The sequence below is a fragment of the Rhea americana genome, unplaced genomic scaffold (assembly GCF_003343005.1).
Source record: "Rhea americana isolate MKP2758 unplaced genomic scaffold, rheAme1 scaffold_99, whole genome shotgun sequence".
Lineage (NCBI taxonomy): Eukaryota > Metazoa > Chordata > Aves > Rheiformes > Rheidae > Rhea > Rhea americana.
In genome coordinates, this window is record NW_028187188.1 from 3,318,149 (window position 1) to 3,333,464 (window position 15,316).

Genomic DNA, 15,316 nt, shown 5'->3' on the forward strand with positions numbered 1-15,316 from the left:
CGAGCAGGCAGAGGCGSGGGAGAGGGAGGGGGAAGCCGCCGCCAGCCGCCGCGCAGCGGGGGTTAAAGCGGCGCTGCCGGAGCGCGCAGATCCGCAGCGCTGATGCCCGGCAATCGCCAGGCCGCCGCTTCTCCCAGCTAACCGCAGCACCCGGCGGCGCCGACCCCCGCGGGCCGCAGGCCACGGCCGCGCCGCCATCTTAGGCCGCCGCGGGGCGGGGCGGCCGCGGCGCCTATAAGCGGCGGCCCGCGGGGCGGCGCGGCGCCGCCTGCGAGGATGGTGACGGCGGGGGGCTCGGGCGCCTGGACGTGGCTGCTGCGCGGCCCCAGCGCCGCCGAGGTGCTGCTGCTCGCCGTGTGCTGGCTGGGCTGCTACTGGCTGCTGAGGCGGCCGCGGCCGCCGCCGGGGCTGCCGCCGGGCCCCGCGCCCTGGCCGCTCGTCGGCAACTTCGCCTTCGCGCTGCTGCCGTCGCCGCTGCTGCGGAAATGGGCGCTGGAGGCGGGGGGCAGCCGCAAGGGCTGCCCCGTCTCCTCGCCACACGTCTTCCTCACCAGCCTCAGCGAGATCTACGGCAGCATCTTCAGGCTCTTCGTGGGCAGCCGCCCCTTCATCGTGCTCAACACCTTCGAGGCGGTGCGGGAGGCGCTGGTGCACAAGGCGGAGGTGTTCAGCGACCGGCCCACCGTCCCCATCGTCGTCATGATCACCCGCAAGAAGGGTAAGGGGCCCGGCCCGCGGCGGCAGCTCCCCCGCCTCAGAGCCGGCGGCCTCGGCGCACCTGGCCGCGCGGCGGCCGTTAGCCGCCGTTAACGGTCGCGGCCGCGGCGGGCCCGGGCTGAGGTGAGGTTGGGGCAGACCGAGGGCAGCACGTGAAATCGTTGCGAAGGGCTTAACCTTGCGGGCGCCGTGGCTGTGCGGCAGGCGATGCCGCCGAGACTCGGGCGTTTCATCTCCCTTTGCAGTAAAGGAGTGTTAGGAAGCAGCAAGCCTCTCGCCCGAGCCTTTCTGATTTTTGTCTTCATCACGAGGAGAAATTTCAAATGTCTTCTTAGTGGTTGAAATAATTGCATGCTTGCCCGGTTCTTGGCAAGGTAACGCTGGTTAAACGTGGGCTTTGGTGGACTCCTGCAGATGCGCAGCCTGCGTGCGAGTTGGTGTTGCTACGGTGTTGGCACTTAGCTGGTCTGCTTGTCATAACTCCGTGAGCGTACCCTGGTTTTTGGATACACCAAGCACGCGTCCACAAAAAGCCTCACAGGTAGAGTTTAGTAGCTTACACGCACACACGAAAGGATATGGGAAGTTTACACATACAATGGGAATACTGCAGTTAGATTTTTTTCCTGTTTAGACTTTAGGTCTGTAATAGCTTGCAATATTTGCATAATATTTGTTTTCCTTTTTCAGTTTTGGAGAAGAGAGATAGGCTTGTTAACATGTTTATGATATTATGAAACTTGTTTGTGTTATGCTGTTGGTTGAGTGCCTGAAACTTGTTACCTTCAATTCCATACTGTGCCAGAATAACTCTGGTACAGTTGAGAGGGAATTGAGTGACCTAGATTGTATTTATTAAAAGGCAATCAGGAAGCATAACTATAATTAGTTTAACTGAGCAGATACTAGTGAGATGCACATCTTATTAGGGTGCGGTTGCTATTACAGTGCCTAAATATTTTTAGGTTGTACAGTACATTTAGCCAGGGCGAGGGGGAGAAAAGGTGAAGAAAAGGTGAAGAGCAGCTGGACATTAGATCAATTTAAACTGTGTTGTAAAACTGCATATTCAGGCTTGTGGTGTATTTTTTTCTCTCCTGTRCTATAAATTAGGGTTCTCTGTAGACAATTCCATATTAGCCTTGTCTGGTCACATTGACACAGGAGTTATCCAGCACTGTCAACACATACCGCTTACAAAGAATTCATGTAAGTACTGAAATAAAATCTTTGATAATCCATTAACAGCCTCTGTGAGTGGATGCCCCAGGGGAGACTAAAGGGTCAGGAGTCTCTTGTCCTGAGCTTGCTGCTGTGTGAAAGAAGAGCAGTGGAAAGAACATAGCTCCCTGTGTTGTGCTATTGCGGCGACATTATGCCGCTTTAAATTTGGTTTTATCTGGACAGTCATCCCAACTGTGTTCAGGAGACAGTTGCATGATGGTCATCTAGTTATCCACAAAATACATCAAGCTGCTATATATCAGTTATGTTAGCCAAGGCAGCAAGTTGGATTACCACAGATACAATAGTACTGTAGAACAAACCTTAAGTGTAGTTTAAAATACTCAGTGGAGAAAGTCAGGTCAGGTTCCGGAAGGCCAGTAAGCCCCAGTTCAGCTTGAGCCTTGCCTGCCTTAAACTGACTGACATGGAACTGTACAGATGTCTCTACAACAYCCACACAACGCTCTGGTCCCAGAGTGCTTATTAAATCCAGATCAGTGCAAGCCTAAGATGAGGCTCAGAGAGAGTGAGACCTGGATTGTGGAAGTGATTCTGCGGGAACCAGTCTGGGGCCTGGGCTGAGCCAAGGCTTGCAGCAACCCAAACTGGGCTAGATCTGAACTGGCTCTGCTTTGAAGATAAGAAATCTTTGTGCTAGTTGCCTGCTTCTCCCATGGTCAGGGATGCCATGCAAGGACTCTTGAGTTAGCTCTGTAAGTGCCCAGTTAAGGTCTGGCAGAAATAGCTGTGTTTGCATAGCATCATTTTGGAAGTAATGAACTCTGGGGGATTTGAGCTGGCGTTTGCTGTTGTGTTTGTGGCCCTGTTAAGCTGAAGGTAGTGGTTCCTGCTTCTGTGTTTTGGAGCAGTGGTTGTGTGAGCGTGTCCATCGTTAGTGTGCAGTGGTTTGTCAGAAACTGATGGAAACAACAACCACTCTGAATGGGCTGTTTTGAATTTAATTGTGGCAAATAGTAGGCTACTCAACCTGGATTTGAAAYGGAAATACGTTATTTAGAAGGCAGTAGATGCAGAACCAAGGGCTGAAGGTGATGTGTGTTTTTTGAAAGCTTTGGACTTTTGATTTTGTATAGTGTGGGAACAATATGACTCTTAAAACCCAACTTTCAGATATTGTCCATTAAAACTATATGAGCTCTGTGTTATAGTTTCCTTTGTATGTAATTCATAGGGAAGATGGATCAGTTACAACTTCTAGCCAGAGCCTCTAGTTTGAGCTGGGAGCCTCCTGTGTTTGGTTACCATAGCTCATGAATCAGGCTTCACTATAGATCTGGATAGCAGCAGTTGTTTCCTTATTTACAAGGAAAGGAAGTGATAGAAGCAAGAGGGTTCTGTAACTTGAGATCTACAGCTCACAATTTTTCTTCTACAATACTGGTCAGTTTGAATCAGTAAGAGTCAATTTAGATTTAGAAATGATCTTCATTCTGTGAGGGAAAAAAAAGCTTTTTGTTTGGTTTCCAGGCTTTACTCTATCCTATCATGAAGAAGTACTTTAGTCCTTACTGTAATCCAGGTTACCCATGTAAAAATTGCCAGAAAGAGGAAATGTGACAAAAAGAGGCAATATATTAAAAAAAAATAGCTTTTTGTACAATAATAATTTTTATCGGAACAAGAAAAACCTAAAAAATCTTTCAAAGTTTACAGATACTCAAATTGTCTTCCTCTCCTTTTTTAAAATCTGCTCAAGTAGTTTTCCCTTTTAAAGTTAGTGGCTGGGTACCCTATTTTACCGTTTTCAACACTGTACTGTCTGACTAATACTTTTTTTTTTTTCATAAATGTACTCCAGTGTGATAGAGTTAAAAAGCATAGGTTTCAAGTCAGTGTAGCTTATTCTTAGCAATCTATTATTCTTATCCATTATTCTTAACTATTACTATTTCTTCTACTTACAGCAGTATAAGTGTAYGCTTCTGGTTTTGGCTTATGATATAAAATAAGCAAATGTTACTGAAAATAAGTCCAGAAAATGTTGTGTGTAATTTTTATAATGCAGATTTGGATTAACAAAACTACATAATAGTAAACATTTCCTTGTCTCTCCATAACTCTCAGATAACGTTAACCCTGAAATCATAAACCAATAAATTATGTTCAATGTCTAGTTCCAACAGTTATTGCCCTTTCTACTAGTCCAGCCTAGGAACACAACTTCAGCTGCAACTGTGAAATCTGATTGCAATGGGCACACCACAACCGAAGGTCTCATAAAGGGGTCTGTGGCATACCTCTTTTACCAGTATAAATTTATGGGGGKATTTTCTTTTAAACTACGTTTGCTATTATAGTTTTTCTTCACCCTGAGTTGACTTGTTGAGCATATTATGAAACAGGGAAGGGCTTATCTCAGCTGTGTGTGGCTGTATTGTGAAAAAGATGCAGATAATACATTTGCCTAGAGAAAGGCAAAAAGAATTTCAGCCACCCTGAGGCAAGGCGGGGGGTGGRGGGGCAGATTTCTTGACTGGATGGGAAGTGCAGTAAGAACTTAAAGGAGAATGTGGATATGATGAGTTCTTAACGAAGAACTTTTGTGCAAGTGTGCTAAATCTTCAGCGTGTGTGGGGAAGGAGAAATACTGGAGTTTCTTTTCAGCAAAATGGTTTTGTATTCTGTAGCTGGGAGGGGTAGCGAAGACTCAGGCGATAGGGTGGGAGCTCTGGGAGCTTGGATGGTCCTCAGCTTTTATAGTCCTATCCTATGCAGATCTAGACATCAACATCTGTCATGGATTTTGTGTTTGTCAGTGTCCCCAGTATTGCAGCAGCACTAAAAGAAGCAGTGAGAAATTAAGTGTGAGGGGGAAACTAGCCTGAGCAAGAACTTGCTTTTTTAACAAGAATTTCGATTTTTTCCTACAAAAAAGGAGAACAAAAATCTTCTTCACTGGTTCTTTTGTATCTAACATCTGACTTTCCACATCACACAGGGATTTTCTGTGAGCGCACTGTTCAGTTATTGTTGCCTGACAATGATCCAGTTGACAGTTCAGTTTCATCCCTTATCTCTATTATTCTAACCTTACGCTCTTCCTTCTTAATCTACTTCTCTCCATATGTTATTTTTTTCCAATTCACAAATCAGTTATTAGCATTCTGCAAGAGTTTTGGGGTTTCGTAACTTGAGAAGGTACTGTGCCTTGGAGTGCTCTGTGCCAGGCTGGGCTGGATGGACTCTCCTGATGCAGTGTTGTTGCTGTTAGCTGTTCTTTGTGATTGGGGGGACCTCTTTGCCTTCAATGTAATTGGCCTGTTTTCTTTTGTGACAGTATTTGGATGTTAAAACTAATCTACCTAATGACAGGAAGGGGAAGAGGGTGTGGATGGATAATATTTTGGAAATACTTGTTGTGGGATAGAAATAGTGATAACATTATTTGTTCCAAAAAAAAAAACTGCCTATCCTCCTCCCCACTGCCAACAAAACCCTGAAAATCGAGGTTGGTTCTTGGTCAAATTCAGTCCAAAATATGCCTGTTTTTTTCACCTACCCTACTTGATGATGCTGGTGCTAGCAGGAAACATTACTAGAGAAGGGTGATCTGAAAAATTTTTTCTTCAGTTTTTTTTAAAGTGCTAGTAACAGATAATAGACATTGGAATAAATTTTTCTAAAGTGTGTTCTTTGTACAGAGTTCTCTGTTTGTTGTACAGAGAAAATGAAGTTCAGCTTATTCTCAGATTGTACTGACTCATCAAAATATTTTGCTTGTTTTGTTTAGGACTTTTGAAACTAGGCCATATGTTCATATTTTTACAATATTATATATAATATCTGTTATGAATAGATGTCTCCAGAAAAATCTGACTACAAAGATACTGTACTATCTTTGTTACAATTGACTGTTCATATCATTTGGATTGCAGACTCTTCAGATTATAGTATTTCCTTTAGCATATCCTTCTCTTTTAAATTACGTAAATTACTTATCTTACATCTTTATAGATTTCTTATTTATTCTCCTTTTTGTATTGGGCTATGAACATTAAGTCCCACTCCCATTAATAATGTAGGTCACTTTAAGTATTGAAAAATGGCATATCTTTCTGTTATTATTTTCTTCTCTTCTATTTAAACTTAACATTAAGATCTGCAGTTGACAGAAGAATTGATGTTGCTTTTGCAAAATGATTTTTTTATTTCAAGAAAAAAAATGATGTGATGTCACTTTACCAAAAAACAAAAACAAGACTAACTTGCTTTGATGGCYTTAAACTTTCTCAGGTTGACTGCGTTCAGATATCCGTGACTGGAGTATGTCACAAATAGCTCGTAGTGTATTTTAGTTGTGTAGTAGTATCTCTGGTGCAGTTTGTTAATCTAACAAGAYGTTCCTGTTTGTAAGGGAACAATGTTTATATTCAAAGCTAAGGCATTGCATTCAAGTTGTACATCATGATGACACATTCATGCAGAACATCTGCCTAGAGGCTTGAAAAAATGTAGAGATGAAAATCAAATATGTTTTCACCAAGTTGCTCTGAATCTGCCGTCACCTTTACAATTTGTTTGCTGCATACATATCTTGTACTTTAATGATAGTTAAAGAAATATGTTACTAGTAATAGAAACGCATACACACACAAACAGTATTGAGAAGTTATGTAACATGAAGGGAAAAAGAAATGCAAAACAAATTGTGTTTAATATYTTGCTGTTCTGCCCTGCTCATGGAATTTGTCTCAAGACTTTGAAAATAAAATTTTCTACAGAATTGTTACTGTTTGTAATAAAGTCTCTGTAGTACCCTTTTCCCATCTGTTAGTGCCTTGCAACTATAATGTAGCTATTATATTCAGTTTATTGTTTGGGAAAATGAGGGAGGGATTTCCCAAGGCTGAATGAAAAAGAAGTTCTGAAGAACTGGTTTCTTTCTCTGTCTCCTAGTCCTATGCTTTGACACATTCGCCATATACCTTTTTCCTCTATCTGGCTCTTGGGTTCCAGGCCTGTTTAACTGTGCCCACTTGAAAATAGAACAGCTTGGTTTCAGACTCTCCCTTTCTCTTCTAGGTGTTATTTTTGCACCTTATGGCCCTGTCTGGAAGCAACAGAGGAAATTCTCTCTCTCCACGCTTCGTCATTTTGGAGTAGGAAGACACAGCTTAGAACCTAAAATCATCGAAGAGCTGAAGTTTATAAAGGAAGAAATGCTAAAGCATGGAGATGATTCATTTAATCCCTTTCCGATTATTCGCAATGCAGTGTCCAATGTTATCTGTTCTATGGCTTTTGGAAAGCGTTTTAACTATGAAGACATTGAGTTTAAGACCATGCTGAAGAACATGGCCCGTGCACTAGAGCTAAGTGTGAACAGCTCTATGATCCTGGTCAATATCTGCCCTTGGCTGTACTATCTTCCCTTCGGACCTTTCAGGGAACTTAGACAAACAGAATTAGATATTACTGCTTTTCTAAAGAAAATAATTGCACAGCACAGGGACACACTGGATGCAGCAAATCCCAGGGACTTCATTGATATGTATTTCCTCCATGCAGAAGAAGAGAAGAACAAGGAGAGCAGTTTTAATGAAGACTACCTATTTTTTATCATTGGTGACCTCTTCATTGCAGGCACAGACACCACTTCCAATACATTGTTGTGGTGCCTGCTCTATATGTCTCTCTACCCAGAAATACAAGGTAACACTATTTTGTTSGAGGTGTTTTATTCCAGACTGTAAAACTTCTGGTGATTTTCAGGTATATTTTAGCAGGAAGACATGGAAGCACACAGGTAAACAGGACGAATATAGAGGTTWTTTGAAGTTCATGCACGTGTATGTGTAATTTGAAAGGCTGGTATGTAATGAAACATCTGTAGTCCTGCTCTGCTATGATGTTCTTTAGATTACTGCTGTGTATTAACAATCTAAAATGACCTTTTTGCTACGTCTCTGCATTTCTTCCAGTTTTGGGACAACTTATCTTTTTTCAGTAGTTCAAGGGGAGCTTGAYATGTTTTAAAAGCTTTGGCAGTTGTGACATTTTGGGTCTGTAGTTGCTTCTAATCATCATTTGTCAGATGCTTTACAAATTATTTAGTAGTGATGTAAGTTATACAAGACATGTGAAATACATAGTAACAAGGTCTGCTTTTAGGCCTCCCTGAGCAGGGAGGTTTCTGTGCCCAGTGGCAGAGTCTGGGGAAGTGAAATAATACCCGCTGTAGAGGAAGATCAAATTAGGAACAACTTAAGCAAATTTGACTTACACAAATCCATGGGACCAACTGGGATGCAGCTGGGGGAACTGCCTGATATAGTTACAAGGCCTTTCCCGATCAGTCTTGAAAGGTCATGGCAGTTGGTTAGGTTGCTGCTGGTGAGGAAAAACACAAATGTCATGCCCGTCTTTAAGAACGGTAATTATTATTCCCCTCTATTTGGCRCTTGAAACTGCATCTGGAGCACTGTGCCCTGTTCTGGGCTCCCTAGTACAAGAAAGACATTGCTGTAGTGGAGCAGATCCATTGGAGGGCCACCGCTATGGCTGTGACTGGAGCAGGTGACATAGGAGGGAACTGGCTYTGTTCAGCCTTCAGAAAAGAAGCCTAAAGGGAGACTGTAAGTTGGCTATAACTACCTGATCAGAGGATACAGAGAAGATGGAGCCAGACTCTTGGAGATTTATGGTGAAGGGAAGAGAGGCAGCAGACACAATCTGCAGCAAGAAAATTCTGATTACATACTAAGAAAAATTTTCATGGTGGTCACACACTGGAACAAATTGCTGAGAGAGTTAGGAATTTCCATCTTTGGAAGTATTCAGAACTCAAGTGGATATGGTCCTGAGTAGTCTGATCTAACCTCAAAGTTGGATCCAGCTTGGTAGTTACCCTTGCTTTGAGTGGGGGTTTGGACTACATGATCTCCAGAGGTTCCTGGCAACCCAGATTATTCTATGGTGCTATGATCAGCTTGCTATTTGGGATAGAATTCTAGAAAATGGCTTGTAGAGAGTTTTAGATACCAGAAATACCAGTGTTACGGGAGACATTACAATATTAAAATAGTGCTTGATAGAGAGTTATTTTTCAGGATTTTTTAAGATAAGTTTCCATCTTCAAAGACTTAAAATTAATTTTGATTAATTTTTTTATACTCAGTCTTTTAAAAGTGCACATGGTTGCTAAGATAGCATTTTCTTTAGTAAGATTTGAAAACTGTATTTGAAGAAATTTTAGATAGTTGAATWTAATGAAAATAAAGGAACTAATTTAGGAACAGCTGCTCCTGAAGTCGCATACAACAACTAATCCTCACTAAAAAGATTGTCAGGTGTATGCATACTGGAAAACTTGGCAGGATAGACAAGTTCTACTTAAGTAATTCTTCTACAGATTATGCTAGTGAAACATTTCCCTCAAAACACTGCTTTAGCCAGGCTTTCTGYAAACCCAGAGTGAAGAAGGATAAACCTTAAGTTATCTGAGAACGCCATAAACCTGAAATACTTTTATCAAGCACTCTAGATTCCAGGATATTGCAGTTGATCTGCAAATTAGCAAATAGATACTTGTTTACAGTATCTATCTGTCTGGAATGATGGATATCTATCTGGAGTAGGTCAAGATCATAGTTAATTGTACAAAGTCAACGCAAATGGTTGAGCAAAGATTGCAAAATAGGGCATCAGTTCAGTATATAGGAGATAAGGAGTTCCCTGAGGACAAATTTGTACAAGTATTTTATTGCATAGGCTTATTCTTGTATTTTTAATCGTGCTGTGTTATCACTCTTAACTTGATGGTTAGGTAATTACATGTATTAGATCTGTTCTAAACTACCCAAATAAGATTTGTAAAGGTTTTGTCTTTTTTCTTAACCTCAACCCCTACTGTCTGCTACTATACATGTGCCTGTTACGTTTCTCTCTCTTGCTGAGAGARATTTCTAATGCTTCTAACCTCTCTGATCATCCTTTCCTCATGCTGTGGCTCTTGTYAAATAATGTGATTAAGCGCAGTACTCCAGGGTATGTGCATCACTCAGTTTTGTCATGGAATTCTCTTATTTCTAGTATCCCATTCCTTAAGTATTGTGAGTGCTTGGGAATCAGATATGGCTCTCATTTTTTTTTTCTGATGATAAGTTTCTGTTAGCTCCTAAACGAAATACCAGAATTGCATAACTTTCAGCACTAGCAAATGTTGCAGATGAACACTTTCTAGAAAGGCACAGTGGGTTATTGYGGTGCGGGAGGGGGAGGACAAACAGACCTTGTTTGTCTGTGGAATCCAGTTTTGGTTTTTACATGGAAAGGGTAAGGGGGAAGGGGACATGTGCATGCAAGCACCTATAGGAAATCATTGAGAAATGAGATACTGGATTTGGTCTTTCSTCGACTTAATTTTGGTCCTTGAGTTACGAAGATCTGTGGAAATAAATAAGATTTACACACACACATACACACACACACACGTATACGTATGTAGTGGAGCAGTTCAAATAACATGCTATTAGCTGAGGAGTAGTGGAGACTCGATTTTTGCAGTTAGTAATGCTAGTAGCAGTTTGGTTGTTTTCTGTATGATTCCACATATCTTTGCAAAGTCCTAGGAAATGTTATTCAGAATAAGACTTGCGTGACATTTGGCATGAGACAGTCTTTCTAATTATTACTATTTTTTTTAATATAGAGAACTTTACTCATTTAAACCCCTGAGGATATACATACTGAATCCAGGGATATAATCTGTCAGTGACAAGAGTAACAAAAAAACCCAAACCAGATACCAGTGCCATCACCATTAGMAAGTTTCTTTTTGCTGCATGTTCCTCATACGAGAACTTGTTTCCCTAGCAAGCCCAATAGATGGCAGCAATTGTTTGTTGAGCATAATCAGTACATTATATTTGAATGCTTTCCATGTTTTTGAAAACAGAGAAACTTTTTGCATTTAGCTTTTGCTTAATCACAAATCAGTGCTAGGAGAGAGGAGAACAAAAGCTCAGAAGTACAAGCAGCCTAGATTCTGAATCTTAGAACCAGCAAACAGGCAACCACAAAATATGCAGAGTATCAAGAATGAAAAATGAAAACTGACTTGGATGATTTTTGATTTAACACTTAGTATTGATATGTGCCTCTCTTTCAAGATTGTCTTWTACTTATGCAGCCAGATTCCGAGTTAGCTAGAATAAAACTAACRTTGTCTTGTACAAGGGCAAATCTTRCATGTTATAAACTTGTATATAAAGAGAATTGCTTGTGTGCTGAGCCTTTAGTGAGATGAAAGGGACTAACCAATAATTTAACACTTTGCCTTGGATGAACAAGAGTGGAAATTAGGTCTCTAACTCTTGTTTTTCCTTTGCAGAAGGTCTGTCTGGGGGGAAGGAGCATTTTATTCTTGCCTTCCTGGATAATTGACAAATAGTTGACTTGAGATTCAGTGAACTGAAAGTATCTGACAAGTGTCTGACATCTAAGTTGTTTTACTCTAGACACTTGTCAAGAGTGTGCTTGGTTGCCTTGTTCTTGACTGAGTCTGTTCTTAAGGCTTCTGTTGGCATAGTTATTTCAGGTAGGGATGTGCAGTCATCTTTGACAGATCTGTGTAAACAATGATGCATGGACAAGTGAAACTGAGATAATTCCTTCTCACTTACTGTGCATCTTTTTCTTCTCAATCCCTTTGAATAGAGAAGGTTCATGCAGAAATTGAAGCAGTTCTAGGACGTGACAAAGTTCCCTCTCTTGCCCACAAGGCTCAAATGCCCTTCACAGAGGCAACTATTATGGAAGTGCAAAGGATGACTGCAGTTGTTCCTCTTTCTGTCCCTCGAATGGCCTCAGAAACTGCTGGTAAGCATTTKTAGACATATTAATACAGTATTTCTTCTGTGGAGGAACATCTGATGGGACATCTAGTGAAGATGTACAAAGACCTCATTTATGTCTTAACACGGGTAAGCCTGGTATGTAAAATGTCATTTACTGCGAATAGGTGGGCTTGAGATACTCACATAGTTAAGCAGTATRTTTGACCTAATATCCGTAATGTTTCAAATTTAGAGAGCTTTCTTTTCTGGGGGTGGGATTTTGTTGATTGACTTACTCAGTGGTAATTGAAAGCTGAGATTCCGCCTTTGTACCTTAAACAGCAGAGAAGTTTCTGGTCATTTGCCATAGAGCCTTTAAAATATTAATTGGGAGTAATCAGTTTGCTAAGCTTGGAAGGCACATACTACTGAGCTCCACATCTACAGAAAACAATAATAAATACCCTTTCCAATGTTTTTATGTTGGCTATATGCTGCAATATGGTTGAGCACTGGCTGAAGTCACTGAGAGGCTGCAGTGCTTTGCCTTCAAATGCAATCTTGAATTGATATGCTTATTTAACTCTTTCAGTTACAGGACAGTGAGATGCAACTGAAATTAGGCTAGTTGCCTCAAAATCCTTTTGAGATTACTTTTCCCTCCTCCTTCCCTTCTGTCTTCACTGTGATGGAGCACTGTGACAGCACAGGAACAGGATAAAACTTGGTCATAGCGCTTCCATTCAGCTGAGTGCATTTCTCATGATTGCTGCTGTTGTGATATTGGCACACTGAATGGGGCCTTGGAGAATAGTAATGCAATTGAGGTTTCTCTGCTCCCTTTTGCCTGCAGGGAGCTGCTGGCATAATTTGGTGTCTTTCCAGCTGTTCTGACTTGCCATGTGCTGACCCAGCAGGTCTAGAATTCAGGTGGCAGCAGAGGTCACCTTTGCAGATACCTCTGCCTTAAGCTCCTGCTCTGCTTGCGCTGCACAGCTAGATATTCCTATCATTATTGTGAAGTAGTCTAGTCCTGCTTTAAGTATAAAAGTCTCTGTTTGCTCCTAACAACCTGTCAGCTCCTGTGTCTTTGTGCTTTTATTTAAAGTGCTGCAAGGATATACTATTCCTAAGGGCAGTGTGATTGTGCCCAACTTGTGGTCAGTACACAGAGATCCTAATATTTGGGAGAAACCAGATGAATTTCAACCAACAAGATTTCTGGATGAAAACGGCGAGCTAATTAAGAAAGAGACCTTCATTCCTTTTGGAATGGGTAAGATATCCAGATGCAGTCATTAGTTGGATTTTTGGGGGGAGGGAGGTGTATTTTTTGAAGAGTAGGGCCTGAAGGCATGAATTTTAAAAGGTATTCATAGGACTAACTATAGAACTTGTTTTATTATTGTAATTGGTGATTTGCAAAACAAAGTTGTTGGGTTTCTAAAAGCTCCGGTTGCCTGGCAGAAATGAGAAATGATTAACAGTACTTTGATAATGGAGGTAAATGCTATTCGCATCAAGCAGTAAAGCTGAGCAAGGCTCAGACTCAAATACAGGAGACCAAAGCTTTGGAAATTTGTAACTTGTAGTTTGAGTCCCTCTCAATTTCGGAAGATGATACAGGAATTTTGTGTGTGTTAACAAATGGATCAGCAGTATAAAAACAATAATATGTCTCTTTCTAACTGTTCTTTAGGTAAACGTGTGTGCATGGGAGAGCAGTTGGCAAAAATGGAGCTGTTCTTAATTTTTGCAAGTCTCATGCAAAGTTTTACATTTTTGTACCCTGAAAATGCCACAAAGCCATCCATGGAGGGAAGGTTTGGTCTAACTTTAGCTCCGTGTCCATTCAAACTAAGAGCTTTGAAGAGATGATATAACATCAAAAAAGAGTAAATGAAGAAATACTGCACTTGCTAAATTCAGCTTTATTATGTTTCCAGCTTATTATGCTACTTCCTTTTCAGAAAAGCACCAACTGCATAGACTTTCGTAATCRGTGAGAATGATTCTTCTGGAAGGAAGAGATTTTGTTATGTCAGCTATTGCATTCCACAGATGAACTGACAACGCTGTAGTTTGCAGTTTGTTACCGAAACTTGATGGGTTCCCTTCCCTCCCCCCATCTGTAAGCTATGACTGTCAGTTTGTCAAATACAAATTATGGGAGATGATCCAAAATGTATGTTAATACTCTAGTGAATAATAATGATTATTTTGGTAAAAGCAGTGCATAAGCAGTTATCGAGTGAAGGATATAATCTAATACCAAAGTATTAATGAAGGAGAGGGTATTAGCATCTTCAGCATAAAGAAACACTATACACTATGCCTGAGTATAAATAATGACAAATACTTTTAAAAAATGACTGAATGATACTTCTTTTAATCTTAGAGGATTTTTTCTTGTAAGTAACTGTCAGACTGGATCAAGTCAGTTCTGATTCCTGGATCACTGGATCAGGGCTCACTGTAAAAATGCAGGTACCAGATGGAAAAGTCCATGCCATATTTGCTGGCTTGGGGCCATGAAAGGAGTGCTTTGGAGTCTGGATGTAGATGTTTTATCTCAGTGTAGAAATGAGCAGATTTCCCTAGAAAGAAACAGTAGAAATCTCTTCTCTCTGGCTGACTGACTCGGGGCTCTTCACAGTGGCCAAGCAGACGTGCAAGAGTACCTCTGCGCTGTCACTTCAAGTTCCTCACGGGTCCCACATCGGTGGTGGCAGCCTGTAGTCTGGCTGCAGGCCGACAGCCTGCTCCTTGGGGAAGTGTGTATGTGGATAGTATGAATGTTGGGCCTTGCGCTCAGGTTCTGCCTTTGTGGGCAGTGCGTGCACAGCTGCCACCTTTGTCCTGTTTGGCTTTGAGAGCTGGAGTCGTATTTCAAAGACGGCATCAAAGGCACTGCAGACAGAAGTCTTGAAGATTTAGGCATGGAAAATATCTGACAAACTTGCGGCTTGACTGYAGAGGTGCTCTCTTTGGTTATCTGGCATATGGAGTAAAAAGACCTATAGTTGGTATACTGTATCAGTGTCTTACTCTTTTCTCATGCACAGTTTTCATGCTTTTTAGCAGTATTAACTAACTGTTGGAGAAGCCTATGGTTAAGTGTATTGGAATGGAACGCTTGCTCTGCGTAAGCTTGCCTTTTATTTGAAAGATCTCTTGAATATGTAATCTTCTGCGGGTCAGGCAACAATTCAAACAATTCACCTTTCAGTAATTGTTCCTAGTCATCTTTCAGTCTCTACACACCTTTTGATTTAGCAAACTTCAGAGGAAATAAATCCATACATACTCTTCAAGGAAGTTGTATTTCTGTCTTCTTTTCCCCTTKGAAACAGAGACAAGGCGAGCAGCCCTGGTCTTGTTAAAATTACAAGACTGTAGTGTGAAACRGGCCGCAAAATGAAACGGGGTAGTCTGCAGCAGAAACCGAACCTAAATTCTAAAGGAAAATTCAGCGCCTGAAATCGAGATTGCCGGGTTACATGTTGTCTCTCCCTGGTACCGGATGGGGGGGGGGGGAAGGACACGCTGCCGCAGGCGGCCGCTTCCCCCGGCCG

General features: G+C 41.6%; 1 protein-coding gene across 1 annotated transcript; it reads left to right on the forward strand.

Annotated features, from left to right (window-relative positions):
* Positions 1–272: 272 nt before the first annotated feature.
* On the forward strand, positions 273–15,055 carry CYP2U1 (cytochrome P450 family 2 subfamily U member 1). The gene is made up of 5 exons (XM_085325689.1): positions 273–718; positions 6,988–7,617; positions 11,623–11,784; positions 12,850–13,017; positions 13,441–15,055. Exons 1-5 carry the CDS (start codon positions 277–279, stop codon positions 13,617–13,619), a joined length of 1,581 nt encoding a protein of 526 aa, XP_085181815.1. The 5' UTR covers positions 273–276; the 3' UTR covers positions 13,620–15,055.
* Positions 15,056–15,316: the final 261 nt, after the last annotated feature.

Bases quoted from the DNA above. Each gene is read 5' to 3' on its own strand.
- CYP2U1 (XM_085325689.1), top strand. From the start codon at position 277: ATGGTGACGGCGGGGGGCTCGGGCGCCTGGACGTGGCTGCTGCGCGGC. The intron at 7,618-11,622 runs GTAACACTATTT...CCCTTTGAATAG, and splicing joins TCTCTACCCAGAAATACAAG to AGAAGGTTCATGCAGAAATT. The intron at 13,018-13,440 runs GTAAGATATCCA...ACTGTTCTTTAG, and splicing joins CTTCATTCCTTTTGGAATGG to GTAAACGTGTGTGCATGGGA.